We start from the raw sequence: 17,588 nt of genomic DNA, 5'->3' as shown, positions 1-17,588 counted from the left end.
TCGGCCAGAACCTCTCCTTTCTCTGTCCCGGAGCGGTGCCCGATTGGAAGCACCAGAGATTCATCAGCCAGCCCCTGCCAGCGACCGCCTCCGCCACCGAGGAGGATCCGCTGTCGTCAGAATTCTCGTCGAGAAGACAGGAGAAACGAAAACCCGAGCCATGGGGATCCGGCGAACCCGCCCCCGGCGGCCGGAGCGGCGGCAGGTATAATCGCCTCCGCATATCATGTATTCCATGAGAGGAGCGGCGGCACGTATCACTTTGTCAGAAGTTGTCTTGAAGAAAGAAGGATCTCTATGAAACATGTGAGGACAGAAGAACAACATGCAGACATACTGACAAAGCCACTTCCCAGGTTCTTCTTTCAGGCATTGAAAGAAAAGATCGGTGTTCAAGAAGTTGGTTCGGGCCATCAAGCTTGGGGAGAAATGTTGAATTAACCTCGATGGGCCTGAACTATTCGTTACTCTAGTTTATTTCACATCTTTTAACAATGCTAGAAACGTGTTTTGTACACGTTGAGGCATAGTCCTCGTCTTAGGCCAGGTTTTGTCTTAGCGTATCTTCAGTAGTAGTAGCTAGAAACGTGCGAAGGATTCTTGCCACGATCACATCCGCGGGATGGCACGGAGAAAACGGATCGTGGGTAGAGTATTCGGACGACTTGTTCACCTTCTGAATAAAAGGAGAAAACTGAAAAGGACGCAGTTGTTGATCGCGTAGCAAAACGCTGTGTTTGTCTCTGTGAGTTCGTTGTATTTCCGTCAGAGAGGGAGAGGTTCAGAGCGACGTCTCGCGAATTCCACACAAAAGTCCACGAAATCTCGTTGAGTTTGAGGCCTGTGATCCAACATTATCTACAGTTAAATGTTATCCTGAGATAACTTCTACTACCTCCGTTTCAAGGAATAAGGCGCGCGCGTATTTCAAGGCAAACTTTGACCATAAAATTGAGCACCGTTGGATTCGTACTGAAAATCACTTTCTAATGATGCTAATTTCATACAAACAATCTTTATATATTTAAAGTATTTTTTGGTCAAACAAAAAGCACGTAAAAAGAGGACGCCTTATTCCTTGAAATGGAGGTAGTACAGTCCTGGCCCAATGTTTCACGGTTCAAATGTCGGCACTTGAGCAGACGGACCCCAAGTTGCCTCGTAAAACCTGCGCCGCGTAATACTCCGGTAAGGATCTTCATTTCTCTTCCTCTTGAGGTAAGACACTGCGCTCTCCACTTCCGATTTGATTTGCAAATACACTTGGTTGGCGTTCTCCCTATCCTTCAAGACATTGTCCATTCCATTCATCTCTATTGGCTTGCCGAATAGGAAGTACAGACGACCCGGCACTTTAGGGAGAACAGCAGGCAGATGCAAGACCTGATTCCCATCCTCTCCTTTCACAGTCTCCCTGAAACCAAGTGTGCACACAAGCTTTTGTTCCTTAGACAATGGAGGTGACAGAGTCAAGTGTTGAGTTGAGTAAGATATTTTCTGATGAAAATACTTGATGAATTCTTTGTTTATTGAAGGGAAAACAGGCGGTGAATAAATAGAAATCTGACCTTATTCCTGTGAAATCTTCATTGAATGATTTTATCCCGTCTCTAAGATAGGGAATATTCTTTTCATCATTGTAGTCCAAAATTATCTGCAGAAGGGACAAAAAAATATATCATTTATTATACTGGTAATTAAAAGGTGGAATACAACTATTACTTCAATACGGAGTATGTGTAAACCATGCTGCTTCAGTGCACAAAGGCACAGGAAACTACCTCGAGAAAGTCATCTTCTCCGACACAACCAAATGGTATGATGGTAACTCCAAACCGTGCTGCCATTCTTACAAATTCTGGTTGATCTGGCCAAAACAATTTGTATGCCTCACCCTGCCAAGTGCAGCAGAATAAGCACCGCATGGAGCCTGTAAACGTGAATGTGTGTACAGTTGTACACCAGAATATTCAGTCCAAGCACACACCTTCCTGTGAAGAGCTTCCCGCACACCGCCTGGATACATGAGAACAAATTCATTCCTCTCGAACAGCTTATACATATTGATCGGACTGACTGGAGCTGCGCCATACATAGAGAATGAATCAAACAGAGACAGCTCTTGGCGCAACATCTCATAATTTCCAGCAAAAAATACAGGATGGGCCGCTGTTCGGATAATTGTTTTCTTCTCTCTCAGGAACCCTTCAACCAGTGAAGACAACTCTATCGCCAAGAGTTGGTGATATCCCACAAATAAGACAGGACCTTTGTCGGGAACACCGGAAAGGCCACGAACAATTTTTCCATTTTTCATAGTAGAGAGCATGACTGGGCTCAGCAACTGATGATACAGCCTGCAGAAGTTTGAGCTTCCAACTGATGAATTCTATAATCTCTATAGAACAGTATATGAAAGTTGACTGGGTCTTATATAGTAATACATACTTGAAATCTTCACTGAATGTTCTCTTGAATTCACATCTTGTAGGTGGTAGGAAATCCATCACAGAGTCCCGTTGTCTACCGCGACGGTACATGTTGGCTCCTTTTATGACAGTTAGCAGGTTGAAGCCATCCTCCTGTGCAAGTACCACGGGGACTTCAGAATTCTTCTACTATAAAATCTCAAAGGTAAAGCAGGTGTACACTACACGAAAGTCTAGAACAAGAACTTCTTTTACGAAACAAGCTAAAATATTTTCCATTTTCATTAATTAAGAAGAATAGAGTTGCCCAATTGACCAGGCACACAAAAGATACGTCATGCACACTGCTGAGAAGAAAATATAGACAAGGTTGCACTATTTATTTTTTTTGAAACAAGGCAAAAGATTTTCCATTTTCATTGATTAAGAAGTTTTTAGAGGTCTTACAGACCAAAAACCTTGGCCTCAAAAAGCCAAAGCCAAATGAAAGCCTACTCTCGCGGCATTACAATACTCAAGGCATTTGCCCGGCGAGGCTACACAACGCCACCTTATTTCAGAAGATGCGCACGTTTCTTTCTTGCCAAATCTCCCACGACACCAACATAGCAAGCAAAGCCATGGCTTTTCTCAATTGTCATTGCTTATGAATCATATCCCCCCCCCCCCCCCCACTCTTTGACGGAACCCATGGGTTGCAAACTATTTGGATCCACATCGTGAAGCCCAAGCAACTCCTTCATTTTAGATCATATACGGATTGTGAGCCAACATTTCAAGAGTAGATGTGATGTGGTTTCTTTCGTATGGTTATAGAGCTTGCATTGCCCACAATTAGGCCATCCTCTTGTAGCTAGACAATCCTCCGTCTATACTCTATTTTGAATGATCAACCAAGCAAAAAATCTTGTACTTTGGTGGATCCCATGCTTTCCAAACCAAGGATGTCACTGGAGAACTTGTTTGTCCCAAAAATTGCATTTTGTAAGCGGACCTAGACGAGTAGCGTCCATCATTTGTGAGCTTCCAAGCAATTGAATCGGAATTGTTGGCATGTGCATCGATTGCAACATTTCCCAAAGGTTGTAGAATTGTGCAATGTGATCAAGAGAGGGGCCATCATTGGTGTTTACTTGGGTAACCCAGTGGCCATCTTCCAAAGCTTTGTTAACGGTGCTCTTCTTCTTTTTCGAGCATTTGAAAATGAGGGGACGCCAATGCTTCTATTCAAGCTTGACATCAAGAAAGCGTCAACACCTTCGCTTGACAAGTAAATTTAGGAAATGGATTATGGCTCTTCTTACCACCCCAAGAACAAGAGAGATTCTCAATGGCATTGTCGGTGATCCAATAAAGCATGATAGAGGGCTCCGACAAGAGGATCCTCTTTCGCCTCTCCTCTTCATGCTTGCCATTGACCCTCTTCATCACATACTTTTTAAGGCAACCGAGCAAAGTCACCTAAGAAGCTTTGTAGGAGGGCCCCCATGATCCACACATCTCTCTTTGCCGATGATACAACTATATTCATGACCCCTAACAAGAACGACATCAACTTCCTAGATTCCACACATCAATTTGGTGAGGTCACCGGGCTTGTAACTAATTTTGCAAAAATCCAAGTTGCCTCCATAAGATGTGCGGGAATCGACCTTCACAACATTCTTCAGGTTCTCCAGGCTACCCACACAAGCTTCCCAATGAAGTATCTTGGGATTCCACTTTAGATCAAAAGACTAACGAGAATTTATTTTCAACCTTTGGAAGAAAAAAGTGGCTGCCAAAACTTGTTCCATGGGAAAGCATGTCACCATGGCCAGCCGAACAACTCTTGTGAAGTCCGTGTTCACAAGCATTGCCATATATTTCATCACTATGCTCAAGATCCCCATTGAGGCCCTCATGAAGATTTATAGTATTAGAAGATCTTATTAGAAAAGCTTTTCTTTGGGTGGCTTGTGACAAGTTTTTTGGAGGAAAGCGCAAGGTTATTTGGGAGACGGTGTGCAAGCCGAAAGAATTTGGAGGGCTTGGGATCCCCAACCTCCAAAAAAAAATTTGTGGCCCTTCGCATGCGATGTTTATGGCATGAGTGGAATGATGAGAACAAACCATGGATTGGCCTTGGGACCCCTTGCACGCCTCAAGACATGGATCTTTTTGCGGCAGCTACAAAAGTTACCATAGGAAATGGAAAGAAAGCTATCTTTTGGGAGGCACCATGGCTCAACGGAATGCGGCTAAACATCATAGTTGTTACTTCTCTCTGAGGAAGAGACTCCCACTTCTCCGCAAGCGACCGTCAACAAAGCCCACTCGCAAAAGCCACGGGCAGCCACACGAAGATTCATGCCAAGAAATCAGCCAAACATGGACAGTGCATCGTTTGTTCCGAGGGTGAGATGTGAAGAAGAAATATCCAAAGGCTGGTGCAAGAGGCAACTTTTTTATCTTCCAGCGTCTCTAACCAGGCTCCACCACTGTAGATTCAACTCATTGTCGTGCAAGCCCCGACACAACCACCTCTCTCTTACACCGGTCCCTCGAGCACATGCTAAACTCAAAAAAGTGGTCCAAGGAGGGAACACACAAAAGTGTCGCCATCGTCTGATCATAAAAATCGTAGGTTTCCTGTGGAGCTTCTTTAGGTGGAGGATGGAATAAGTCACCTCCACGATGGTTTCAAGAATTGAACGGAGGACAAAAGCTTGGTCCGCGCCGATTCCTTCCTGAGATGATGTGCCGGGTCACAGATCCCGGCACCGTCAGGGTAAGAACGGGCATGTCACCACGGTCCTTATTGGCTCTGCGCTGCCACAAACATTTAAAATTCTTCTACTCCACAATCTCAAATTTAAAACAACTGCACTGCTTCGCATAAGAACTATTTTTCCGAAACAAGCTTTTGCCATTTTAATTAAATAAGAACAGAGTTACAGAAAAAGTACATGCGCACCGCTGAGAAGAAAATATCTTCGAGGTTGCACGCTGGCATTATCTGTCATCACTTATCACTGAGCAAGCGACTTCCACTTCTCCGCAAGCTACACATACCGCGAAATTAGCGAAACGCGCCCAGGGACGATGCATATCCTACTCTGAGGCTGAGCTCCGAAGGATAAGGTGCAACAGAGCACTTGTTGCTTGTCATTGCCACATCGGGCTCAACCACTACAGCTCCGACTTTACTGCAATAGGCAACTGGACACATTCCAACCTACATGTTGGAGAGCAGAATACCACAACTTTGTTGTGACCGTGCAAGCTCGAGCATGAACTACCGCCTTCCCACTAGTCGCAAAATCCAATCACACATATCTAGGGTTTCCCCTTGAGCTACCTCAAGTGGAGGAAGGAGTAAATTACCTCGACGATACCTTCAAGAAGGATAAGGAGCTCAAGAGCATCGTTCTCGACGGTCCATGGAACCCAGCAACATAATGCAAGGAACGGGGAGCCGCTGTCACTTGTTGGAACTAATCTTGTTGGTTTGTAGTTCATTATATTTTATTTCTTCCGTTTTGCATCCAGTCTAAGCTGCGGCAGTGTGCACCTAAAGATGAGGTCAGGTGTACAAAATGCAAAGCTTATTAGTTGTCTCGTGAAAGGTTAGCTTGGTGCTGTGCATGTATGACACCATGGCTGCGTTGGTTGTAAGCCTAGTTGGAAGGAGACCCACATGTGCATGCATGGATAGCATTAGCAGATAGGTAGGATTAGATGAAGACCTGGTACACGTATTGCGTATCTCCAGCTGCGAGGAGAGTGGCCGAATAGTGTGGCCTTTGACGTGGTTGCCAGTTGCTATCTACCGGCTAGTGGAGTGTTTAGTGGATCAAGGAGTTGTGGGCTTGACCAAGTATGTGTGTGCGCTACTTATAGGCTTGTAACCTGGTTGTTTATTGGAGAAGTTGAATACAGAGAAAAGCAGAAGTGTGTGTGCTGCGAAAAACTCCATGTGTGTGTTGTTCATCTTCTCCACATATTTGTGTGTGTTGTATCTTGGGTAAATCCATCACCACTTGCCGCCTACTGGCTTTGCCCTACCAGCCACAGTGAGGGGAGGAGAGGCAGCGGTGGATAGCATTTCTGCCCGAGCCCATCCCTCGTGACCAGGCGGCTTCTAAGTTAGGTGAACTAGCCCTTGGTTGACTGGATCGCGGACAAGCTTCCTACCTGGAAGGCTTCCACGGTGCCTAAGACTTGAAGACTAGCGCTGATCAGATCGGTCCTCGCTACGACCCCTATGCACCAGCTCATGGTGTTGAGCTTCGAAAAGAAGACCCGAAAGAATAGGAAGAAGATCTTCTAGTGTTTCCTTTGGGTGGGTAGGGCAGTGGCTAATGGAGACCACTGCCATATCAACTGGCCCAAGGTTTGTTGACAGTTGCGTTTTGGGAGGTTGGGGATACCTGATCCTCCGCGCACGGCAAGAAGCCTTCTGGTCGTCAGATGTGGTGGATGTGCATTGGCCCCTTACAACCTAGACGAGGCCTTGATATGCACTTACGGATGACAGCAGGTATTTGACGAATCCACCAAGATGGTGCTTGTTGACGGATCGTCCGCCCTCTTTTCGGACGATAGGTTGCTCAACGGGTAGTCTTTTCAGAACATAGCGCCGGACCATTTTGCGCTCATCCAGAGATGCCCCAGGAAGGCTTTGGTCGACCACTGCTGGATTACATGCTGATGTTAGAGGGGCCTTGAGCTCCCTAGCCCTTTAGCAATATATTCAGGTTTGGATCTGCCTGCGCGGTGCTCTGTGGAGCCAGGCACATTAGTTTGGCGGTGGACCACCGACGCCCTGTACTCGTCTAAGTCTCTCTACAACATCATTTTCGAGGGAGTGCTTGGTGGGCTGCCTCATCCTGCAAGCTGCCCGCTGTGTGACCAGTCAGAGGAGACGATGGTGCAAATCCTCACTGGTAGCCATGTCAAGAAGATTTGGTGCAAGGTGTTGTCTTAGGTCCGATCTACTTCCACCCTACCCTTTGTTGAGGTTGACTTCGTGAATTGGTGGGCGACAGCGCTATGATCACGACGTGGTGGATCTGGAAACATTGCAACGCAGCCATCTTTGACAACACTTGGCCTTCTGTGGCCTCCCTGCTTGACACAATCAAATCGGAGTCACGATTGTAGGCAGAAGCAGGGGCTCGGGGCATTTGTTGTTTTTTAAAAAAATAGGGCACCCCAACCTCTGCATCAATAGATGCTCGGGGCTCAGGGCATTCGCTAGGTGCTCTCCTAGGCTAGCTTCTATGGGTTTAGTCGTATGGCATGGTGTTGCCGTGTTGGTCCTCTTTTTGACTTGTATATAAACTCATGTCCTATCAATGCATCGGAATGCAGACTTCTACATAAACTCATGTCCTATCAATGCATCAAAACCCATTGCTTTTGCGTTTTCACAGAAAAAATGTACTCCTGGCCTATATGGTTCAATGCTCGGCAGAAGCACTTAAGGTCAACTGAGGAAGTTTTTTTTTTGCGAAAAACTGAGGAAGTTAAAAGATGGAAGTGTTCCTAAATACACCCTCTGTTCCTAAATGTAAGGCGTTTTGGGAGTTCAATTTGAAATCCTAAAACGTCTTATGTTTAACAAAAGAGGTAGTAATTTATCAGACGAATGACATGATAGTCTGTACCATGTGTAGTCTATCACCCCGGTTCCTGAAGTATCGAACTTTGCAATTTTTCACTGATTTAAACAGTCGGTCTGCTTCTCCTTTTGGCGGCAGATTCTCAGTGCCACTGAATCAAAATACGTTTATATTGTAAGATCAAAATGGTAAGTCTTATGACTCAAAAATGTATGAAACTGTTGCATAAAGAAACCTGGCAAGAATTAGTACTTCAGCTTGTACTGCGTGAAGTCGAGAACTGGCATAGGCTGCACCTGACTTGAGAAGCTTAAGTCGCCACACAAGAGTTTCAATCCGTGTGATAGCTCCCAGTTCCTGAGCATAAGAAGAGACAGCACAATATTATGATCTGCTCATTATATATGGACATTAAACTGTCTCATAGTTGCAGACCATCTAGGTGTTCTTGAGTTACAAAAATCTGTTAAATGCTAAAACAATATTTGTATAAATAAATTAATATGTCTAATTTCCACAAATTTCAAATAGTATGTGTACAAAATAATAGATAAAAATAATTCTAAAAGCAAGTGATAACTTACTGAAACGTAAGGTAGCATTGACGTGAGACTGTCTGAAAGCTCTTGCAAAGTCTCTTGAGGGGAAAGAATGTTCTGAAGGCTAACCATTGCCATATTAATAGGGTTACCTATTGACCAAACGAACAACATTTTAAGGAGCACTGATTTCTCGAAGCCATTCAAGTAGGTATTATCCAGAGAAATTCTTAGAAAAAAAAGCGTATAGTAAGAGTTGAAGTTGCCCATATACTGATGACATTTTCTGCCTAAAGAAATAAAAAAATGTGTTTTGGCAGTATTGCTAGCCATGTAGTTCACTCATATTTATTATATACATTGTGTTTAATTTACGAATTTTCTGCTTTTGCGGCCTTTTGCATGTGCTTCAACGTTGCAACAAAGGATTGCTTCTCATAATAAAAGGCCTTTAGTAAGTCTTACAGTATTCACTGCAATATCATTGAGAATAGAAACATCGTTCGGATGGCAATGTCATGATTTTTTTTTTGATGTTGTGGTGTTTCTTTCAGGAAAAATGACCAATGGAGAGCCAGAAGTTCGAAGAGATCTAGTGATCTCGATCGGGAAATGCGTGATTCAGACTTAACAGATAGAAGAGGATTTTAGCCCTAAGTAACATTTTAACTGAGTAGTTAAGTTGTAATCTCAATTCCTGATCTCGACTGAAAGTTGTAATATTTTGTAAAGGGTGCGCTGAATCACACCTCATAATTTTTATTAAAACAAGGCTATCCTGAAATAAACCACTTTCAATTATAAGTTACGCTAAAATCATTATTTTATAACTGAATATTGAATAGTTTTCTTTAGCTAATGTGCAACATGTTCACTGTAATCCAACTATGGAGACTTATTTACATATAGGGGCGTAATTGACAAGTTAAGATAAATATACCAATCAAGTATCTGAGAAGGGGAGGATGTATAACTGGAAGGTTGCTTGGCACTGTTTCCAAAAAAGGCAATAATGCCTGTAATGAATCCTTCGCGGATGATGTTGCTGAAAAAATAGATTATAATATTTTCCGACAAAACTAAATCGATTTCTAGATATAAAGATAAAACTATATATTAGGGTAATAGTAGATAAAAATATATTTCACCTGCCTGGATTTACTAGTATAAGAACCAAATCAGTTTCTGGATTGCGAGCTGCCACTGAAAGTGCCAAACACCCCCCAAAGGAATCTCCAGTAATATATATTGGTCTGTTTGGTGACAAAGCATTTTCATATTTGACATATTCTTCCACAATTCGTAATAGTCCTGTATGCAGTAATAACTAAGATATGTCAAGCTAAATTACAGAGGTGGTTGAAGCTAAATTTTTTTTTTGTAGAATTTGGAAGTAACAACTGTGATCATACAACTTTACAATCGATTACAGATCCAGATCATTTTCTAGAAAATGTTACACATACATGAATCTTCATGTCCATTAATCTGTTTAGGATTTAACGATGATAGTAGAAGCATGGGGACTTGAATCTAACAATCACCACAACCATGTGCTACAGGGTTGCCACAATAGTCTCTGTTTAAGATTTTTCAGCTTTGGTCTTTCTACAGCAAGTAGAGGTGATCAGGTACTTCTGCAGACATAGACATGCCATACTAATGGAGATATATAAAATACTTCATATCTTTGTACCTTCAAATGGTGTACGATCATTTACTGGTACATGAAAGCAGTGAACCTCAAAAACTCTGCATGAAAAACAGATAAGGGAATCAATTTTTTAACTTGAACTTAGTTTTAATTCATACAAGCAAGATATGAGTGTGGCATACAAGACATAGGATTATCACGGAAAATTGCCTTTGTTCGCCACAGCTTTGTCAGAGAAAAAAAGGTAAAACACATAATCTAGTACGAATTCTTATGACTGTCCATATACACCTCAATTGGAGAGACTCTTTGTATTACGGATTAAGTTAAACAACCAAAGAATACATAAGGCACATATAATTCGTTCAACTTTTCTGTTATGTGAGGCAAAAAAAAAAAACTACATGACATAAAAGCATGAGTTGAATGGGATATTTGAACTAAGTCATCCGAAATATTTATCCAATTCCATAATTCTCCATCCATCTAATGGGTGTGGACAAATGTCAGACCCTCTTCTTAACACTCATGTACTTATAGCCTCTTATTTGCACCTTTTCTCTCTATATCGCACACTAGTTAGTTTCATTCTGTATACCGCGAAAAAAAATCATCATACCAATGGATGCATCAAGAAACACATCTTTACATTTACCAACATAATAATTATTTTTTAGAAACTACTCACTACGATATGTAAAAGTGGTCATTTTCGATTGGAGTGTGGTCTTGAAATACAACTTGAACATCAATCTGTATAATAATAATACTACAAAATACAATAAATTGTTTTAAAAGGTTAAAAAAGTATTTTTCGAGACAAATTCACGCACATGATTTTTCATGTACCTGTTAGAGTATATATCTGTATATTGTAGTTTCCCCATATGTTAGGGGGCTTCCTGCATATTTGCACCTGTACATGTACTATATATTGTGGCCTTTGGCCCTCTGGTAATACATCAAGCATATTATCTAACATGGTATCAGAGCCCCAGGTTTCAAGTTCAAATCCTGGCTTTCACATGGTTTTCGCAATTAAGCCTAAAAATTGCCGTTGCCCCCTTCTTTAGCCACCGCTGTTTCGGTGTGCTCTTCTTCTTTCACGTGTTGACTTTCTCTTCTCCCGTCACACACGAGTGGGGGTGTTGTGAAGTGTATATGTGGATTGTCTAGCCCTTTCCATCAGTTTGGACTTTTGGTTCAAGTGGCTAGTGCATGAAGCTTAACATGGTATCAAAGCGAAACTTGGTCCTAATCTGTACGTTGTCCCGGCCGTAGTTTCCGTTCTTCGTCCGCCGCCGCCGGCCGCCGCTCTCTGTCCGGCCGTTTCCGTGGCCGTCTCCGTCGCACGTCTTCTTCCCGAGCGTGCGTGCCCGCCCGCCCCGCCTGATCTCTTCCCGGCCGTGAGCGGAATCGCCTCGCCCGATCTCCCCGGCCGTGAGCGGAATCGCCTCGCCCGATCTCTTCTGCTACCTGCCCCGCCCGATCTCCCGCTGATTGTTTTCGCCAGATCTCTTCTGCTCGCCTCCTCTCGATCTCCCACGTGAGATCCCTGCTTCGTCCCCGCCCGCGTGAGATCCCTGCTCTCCCGCTGCGTCCTGCTCCCCGCGTCATGCCCAAGCAGTCCGTTCCGTGAGTTGACTTCCAGCTGAAAAAAAAGAGCAAAAAAAAAAAAGTGCAAAAAAAAAAAAAAAAAAAAAAAAAACTGTCGTCGGCTGTTGTTACCCGATGTCTTCTTCTGCTGATCCCGCCTTATCTTTGGGCCTCCCTTCGGTACTTGGTATTTGTCCGCTTCCTCCGTGTATGACGGCTAGCCGTTCTTCGTCGCCGTTTGCGGCCTCTTCACGCGACCCTGCCCGCGCTTCACCGACTTTTGCGGCCTCTTCATGCGGCTCTACCCGCGCTTCGCCGACTTCATCTACGTCAGCCCGCCGCTCTACATCGACTTTTGTGGCCTCTTCCCGCGGTTATGGCCGCGCTTTGTCGACTCCGTCTACGTCGGACTGCCGCTCTACATCGACTTTTGCGGCCTCTTCACGCGGCTCTGCCCGCGCTTCGCCGACTTCGTCTATGTCGGCCTGCCGCTCTACATCGACTTTTGCGGCCTATTCACGCGGCTCTGCCCGCGCTTCGCCGACTTCGCCTATGTCGGCCTGCCGCTCTACATCGACTTTCGCGACCTCTTCACGCGTCTCTGCCCGCGCTTCGCCGACTTCGTCTATGTCGGCCTGCCGCTCTACATCGACTTTCGCGGCCCCTTCACGTGGTTATGACCGCGCTTTGCTGAGTCTTTCTTCATCGGCGTGTTGCTCTCTGTCGCCCCCTTTGGTGGCCTCTGTGCGTGTGGGTGATAGCTCCTCGTCGGCACCTGATTGTACGTCGACCTCTCCAGTCGCGCCCCTCTCTGCGCATGAGATAGCGCAGCTTCACCGCCTACTTGATGCTTGGGATTCCAGTTTACGTCAGCAGCCTCGCGGTCCGAGTCTCCGCCCTCGTCCTCATTGCACCTACTGTGACAAGGTTGGCCACACTTCCTCCACCTGCTGGACGCGAGATCCCAGTTTACGTCAGCAGTTCCGTGATCGTCAGCAGGCTGGCTTTTCAGGATCTTCTGCAGTTGCACTCTCTGATCAGGACATTCTCAGCGGTCTTCGTGGTCTGCTCGCTACTACAGACTCTTCCTCGCCGAGCGCTGCTGGTTCTGTGACTGGCTCTTCTGGCACTGCGCGACCACCACTTTCTACACAGTCAGGTACGTCCCCGTGGTATCTGGATTCTGGAGCTTCCTTTCATATGACCTCTGAGTCTTCTATTCTGTCTGCTCTTCGGTCTCTTATTTCTCCTGTCCGTGTTGTCACGGCTGATGGTACCTCTATTCCTGTTTCTAGTAGAGGCACCCTTTCTACTCCCTCTTTCTCTGTCCCTGATGTTTCTCATGTTCCTCGCCTTCAGATGAACCTTTTCTCTGCTAGCCAGCTCACCGATTCTGGTTGTCGTGTCATTCTTGACGCTGAGTCTTGTGCGGTTCAGGATCGTCGCACACAGGCCCTGGTTGGAGCTGGCCCTCGTAGCCGTAAGTCTCCGGGGCTTTGGGAGTTAGACTGGCTTCGTGTTCCTTCCGCTGCCACTCCATCTGCCAGTTCTCCTCCGGTTGTTGCCTCTGTCACCGGCTCTTTTCAGCAGTGGCATCATCGTCTTGGTCACCTTTGTGACTCTCGCCTGTCGTCTTTGGTTCATCGTGGCCTTCTGGGGTCTGTCTCTGGAGATGGGTCGTTACACTGTCAGGGCTGTAGGTTAGGCAAACAGATTCAGCTTCCCTATCCTATTAGTGTGTCTGTCTCTCAGCGACCGTTCGATTTAGTCCATTCAGATGTTTGGGGTCCGGCTCCCTTCGCTTCGAAAGGGGGCCATCGATACTATATCTTATTCATTGATGATTTTTCACGGTACACCTGGGTGTTTTTCATGCACTCTCGCAGTGATGTGCTCTCTATTTATCAGCGTTTTGCGGCCATGGTCCGCACTCAGTATTCCTCACCCATTCGCGTGTTGCGTGCTGATTCTGCTGGTGAGTATATCTCCCAGCACCTTCGTGGTGTCCTTGCTGAGGAGGGTACCCTCGCTCAGTTTTCTTGTCCCGGCGCGCATGCTCAAAATGGCGTCGCCGAGCGTAAGCATCGTCATCTTCTTGAGACCACCCGTGCTTTGATGATTGCTTCTTCTCTCCCGCCACATTTCTGGGCTGAGGCTGTTGCTACGTCGGCCCACCTCATTAACATTCAGCCTTCCGCTGCTCTACAGGGTGGCATTCCTCTCGAGCGTCTCTCCGGTGCTTCTCCAGACTACTCGATTCTCCGTTCATTTGGTTGCGTCTGCTATGTCCTTCCACCTCCTCGCGAACGCACCAAACTGACCGCTCAGTCTGTTAAGTGTGTTTTTCTCGGATACAGTGATGAGCATAAGGGCTATCGCTGTTGGGACCCCGTTGGTCGTCGGATGCGCATCTCTCGTGACGTCACGTTTGATGAGACGCGTCCCTTCTATCCTCGCCCCACCTCGGGTACTTACCCGGTGGATGATATTTCTTTCCTTCTTTTTCCGGATGCACCTCCTGTTGTCCCTCCTCCCCTCCCTCCTACTTCTGATGCGCCCCCTTCGGCGTCATCCTCTCGTTCGTCTAGTCCACCTAGTACTCCTCGTTCTCCGGCTTCGGCTCCTTCCGATGCTGTCCCTTCTTCCTCTTCTTCTGATGACTTGTCTTCTGCAGATGAGCCTCCCCCTTCACGGCCTGTTCGTCAGTGTCGTGCTCCACTTCGTTACTCTCCTAGTCAGTATGGTCTCTCTGTCGTTTCCGAGCCGACTTCTTATCGGGATGCCGAGCGTCATCCTGAATGGCAGCTTGCCATGGCAGAGGAGATCGCTGCGCTTGAGCGCACTGGCACTTGGGATCTTGTTTCTCCCCCTTCTGGTGTTCGTCCTATCACGTGTAAGTGGGTCTATAAAATTAAGACTCGCTCTGATGGATCTCTTGAGCGCTATAAAGCGCGTCTTGTGGCTCGTGGCTTTCAGCAGGAGCACGGTCGTGACTATGATGAGACTTTTGCCCCTGTGGCTCATATGACTACTGTGCGTACCCTTCTTGCTGTTGCTTCTGTTCGCCGCTGGTCTGTCTCCCAGCTTGATGTTCAGAATGCTTTTCTTAATGGCGAGTTGAGTGAGGAGGTTTACATGCAGCCTCCTCCTGGGTATTCTGTTCCCGATGGGATGGTTTGTCGTCTTCGACGTTCTCTCTATGGTCTCAAACAGGCACCTCGTGCCTGGTTTGAGCGCTTTGCCTCTGTGGTGACTGCTGCTGGTTTCTCTCCTAGTCTTCATGATCCAGCACTTTTCGTTCACACTTCTCCTCGTGGACGCACCCTTCTCCTTCTCTATGTTGATGATATGATCATTACTGGTGATGATCCTGAGTATATTGCCTTTGTAAAGGCTCGTCTTCGTGATCAGTTTCTCATGACTGATCTTGGTCCTCTTCGCTATTTTCTTGGGATTGAGGTTTCCTCCACTTCTGATGGCTTTTCTATCTCTCAGGAGAAGTACATTCAGGATCTTCTTGCTCGTGCTGCTCTTGGGGATGAGCGCACGGTTGATACTCCTATGGAGCTTAATGTTAAGCTTCGTCCTACTGATGGTGATCCTCTTCCTGATCCCACACGTTATCGCCATCTTGTTGGGAGTCTTGTTTATCTTGCTATCACTCGTCCTGATATTTCTTATCCTGTTCATATTCTGAGTCAGTTTGTCTCAGCTCCTACCACTGTTCACTAGAGTCATCTCCTCCGTGTTCTTCGTTACCTTCGTGGCACGATCACTCGTCGCCTTTTCTTTCCTCGTTCTAGCTCTCTCCAGCTCCAGTGCTACTCAGATGCTACGTGGGCAAGTGATCCTACGGATCGTCGTTCACTTTCTGCTTACTGTGTGTTTCTTGGTGGTTCGCTTGTTGCTTGGAAGACGAAGAAACAGGTAGCGGTTTCTCGTTCGAGTGTTGAGGCTGAGCTGCGGGCTATGGCTTTGTTGATTGCTGAGGTGACCTGGTTACGGTGGTTGCTTGCAGATTTTGGGGTCTCTGTTACGACACCCACTACACTTTTGTCTGACAGTACAGGTGCTATCAGTATTGCACGTGATCCGGTCAAGCATGAGCTGACCAAGCATATTGGTGTTGATGCTTTTTATACACGTGCTCAGGTGCAGGATGAGGTTGTTGCGGTTCATTATGTGCCTTCAGATTTGCAGTTGGCGGATTTCTTTACAAAGGCACAAACTCGAGCGCAGCATGACTTTTTACTCTCCAAACTCAGTGTTGTGGATCTACCATGAGTTTGAGGGGGGGGGTTAGAGTATATATCTGTATATTGTAGTTTCCCCATATGTTAGGGGGCTTCCTGCATATTTGCACCTGTACATGTACTATATATTGTGGCCTTTGGCCCTCTGGTAATACATCAAGCATATTATCTAACATTATCTAGTCTAGATATATGTATAGATATTAATAGTCAAAAGTTTAAAGTCTAAGATTTTACCCAAACAACGATTTTATCGGACAGGATTGGAGGGAGTAGTTGTTGAGTTACTACTTGTTTATGCTAAAGGTTGTGGCGTATTTCCGGTATAGAAAAGGTTTGCTTGATCTCAAAAAAAAATAAAGTTTGCTTACCTGCCCAAAGATTTGTGATGCAAAATGAGCTCCATTCCAACACCATCGATTCCTGCTAGGTAAATAGTAAGGCAGAATTATCATTACGTTGTTCTTGGCATATCAATTTCGCTTTGTTAGAAGATCAACACTATCATGTTGTAACGTGAGTAGTAGACCAACCTGGCAAGAAGAGCAGCAGCGGTGCCTTTTCGACCTCCGGCTGTCCGCACTCCACGGGGCAGAACCACCGCGGCGGCCCGCCGTGGTCCTGCTTGGTCATGACCCTTACCGCCTCGAAGTAGTCCCTCATGGTGACAGCTCCGAAACCGTCGTCATAGAGAACCTCCAAACGCGACTCATCCGCCGCCGGCTTCTTGCTACTCCCAGACTCCTTCCGGTTCGTTGCCTTGACGGAGCTCCGGCGGAAGGCATGCCGTCTATGATAGGGGCCGCTCGGGTTTACACCGAAAGGGCGCAGGATAGTGTGCGAGACAATGGACATAGCGTGAGGGTCACAGGAGTGAAGGAAAGGAAAAGAGCACGGAGCTGAGAGTAGAGGATCGCAGCTACACGTTTTTAGGTAGCCGAACTATATAGGAGCACTACAGAGGCATCACATGCAGGCAGGCATAGTATATTTACCATCACAGCATCAGTACCAAACTACTTGACTTCATGATTTTAAATAGCGGGCAATAGACTATAGCCACGGCCTCCCAAAACAGTTATAGCTAGCCTCGCTATAGCCGGCTATTTAAAACAGAGCTTGACTTTTAAAAGGGAAACTGAAATGAGACACATAATGTGGGGAAGTGGCCAATTTAGGCGAGGGCAAACTGTGATCAGCCTTAAAATTTGCATGCGTACAAACAAGACGAGCATTTTCGTGAAATTAAGAAAACGGCCATCTTCCGCAATGCAATAGTCTACGGTACACTACACATCAAATGTCCCATAAATAAATATCTTAGATTATTCGTCTAAATTTAGACTCTAAGACATAGTGTCTACATAAATCCAAATGTTGACAAATGTAAAACACCTATTTATGGACAAGTACTAGCCTGTTAAAAAAACTAGTCACAATCATCGCAAGAAACACTAGTGGAGACCGAGCTAACGGAGCTAGTGTTTCCAAATGCTAACCTTCATGAATGA

General features: G+C 45.7%; 1 protein-coding gene across 10 annotated transcripts; it reads right to left on the bottom strand.

Annotated features, from left to right (window-relative positions):
• Positions 1–999: 999 nt before the first annotated feature.
• On the bottom strand, positions 1,000–17,107 carry LOC127327036 (phytyl ester synthase 1, chloroplastic). 10 transcript variants are annotated; one of them, XM_051353813.2, is made up of 13 exons: positions 16,611–17,107; positions 16,449–16,503; positions 10,271–10,326; positions 9,727–9,885; positions 9,549–9,619; positions 8,620–8,726; positions 8,288–8,392; positions 8,081–8,186; positions 2,449–2,582; positions 1,988–2,357; positions 1,782–1,895; positions 1,569–1,654; positions 1,000–1,414 (listed from the first exon to the last, which is right to left on the bottom strand). In XM_051353813.2, the coding sequence occupies exons 1-13, from the start codon at positions 16,930–16,932 to the stop codon at positions 1,114–1,116; spliced, it is 1,986 nt and encodes a 661-aa protein (XP_051209773.1). In that variant the 5' UTR covers positions 16,933–17,107; the 3' UTR covers positions 1,000–1,113. The 10 variants fall into 10 exon arrangements, with proteins under 10 accessions (XP_051209773.1, XP_051209772.1, XP_051209770.1 ...); XM_051353812.2 differs by having other exon boundaries at positions 8,271–8,392; positions 9,723–9,885; positions 16,611–17,106; XM_051353810.2 differs by having other exon boundaries at positions 8,271–8,392; positions 9,515–9,619; positions 16,611–17,103.
• Positions 17,108–17,588: the final 481 nt, after the last annotated feature.

This window comes from Lolium perenne, chromosome 3 (assembly GCF_019359855.2).
Source record: "Lolium perenne isolate Kyuss_39 chromosome 3, Kyuss_2.0, whole genome shotgun sequence".
Classification (NCBI taxonomy): domain Eukaryota; kingdom Viridiplantae; phylum Streptophyta; class Magnoliopsida; order Poales; family Poaceae; genus Lolium; species Lolium perenne.
The sequence above is the reverse complement of the archived record's forward strand: the minus strand, read 5'-3'. Positions and strand labels throughout refer to the sequence as shown.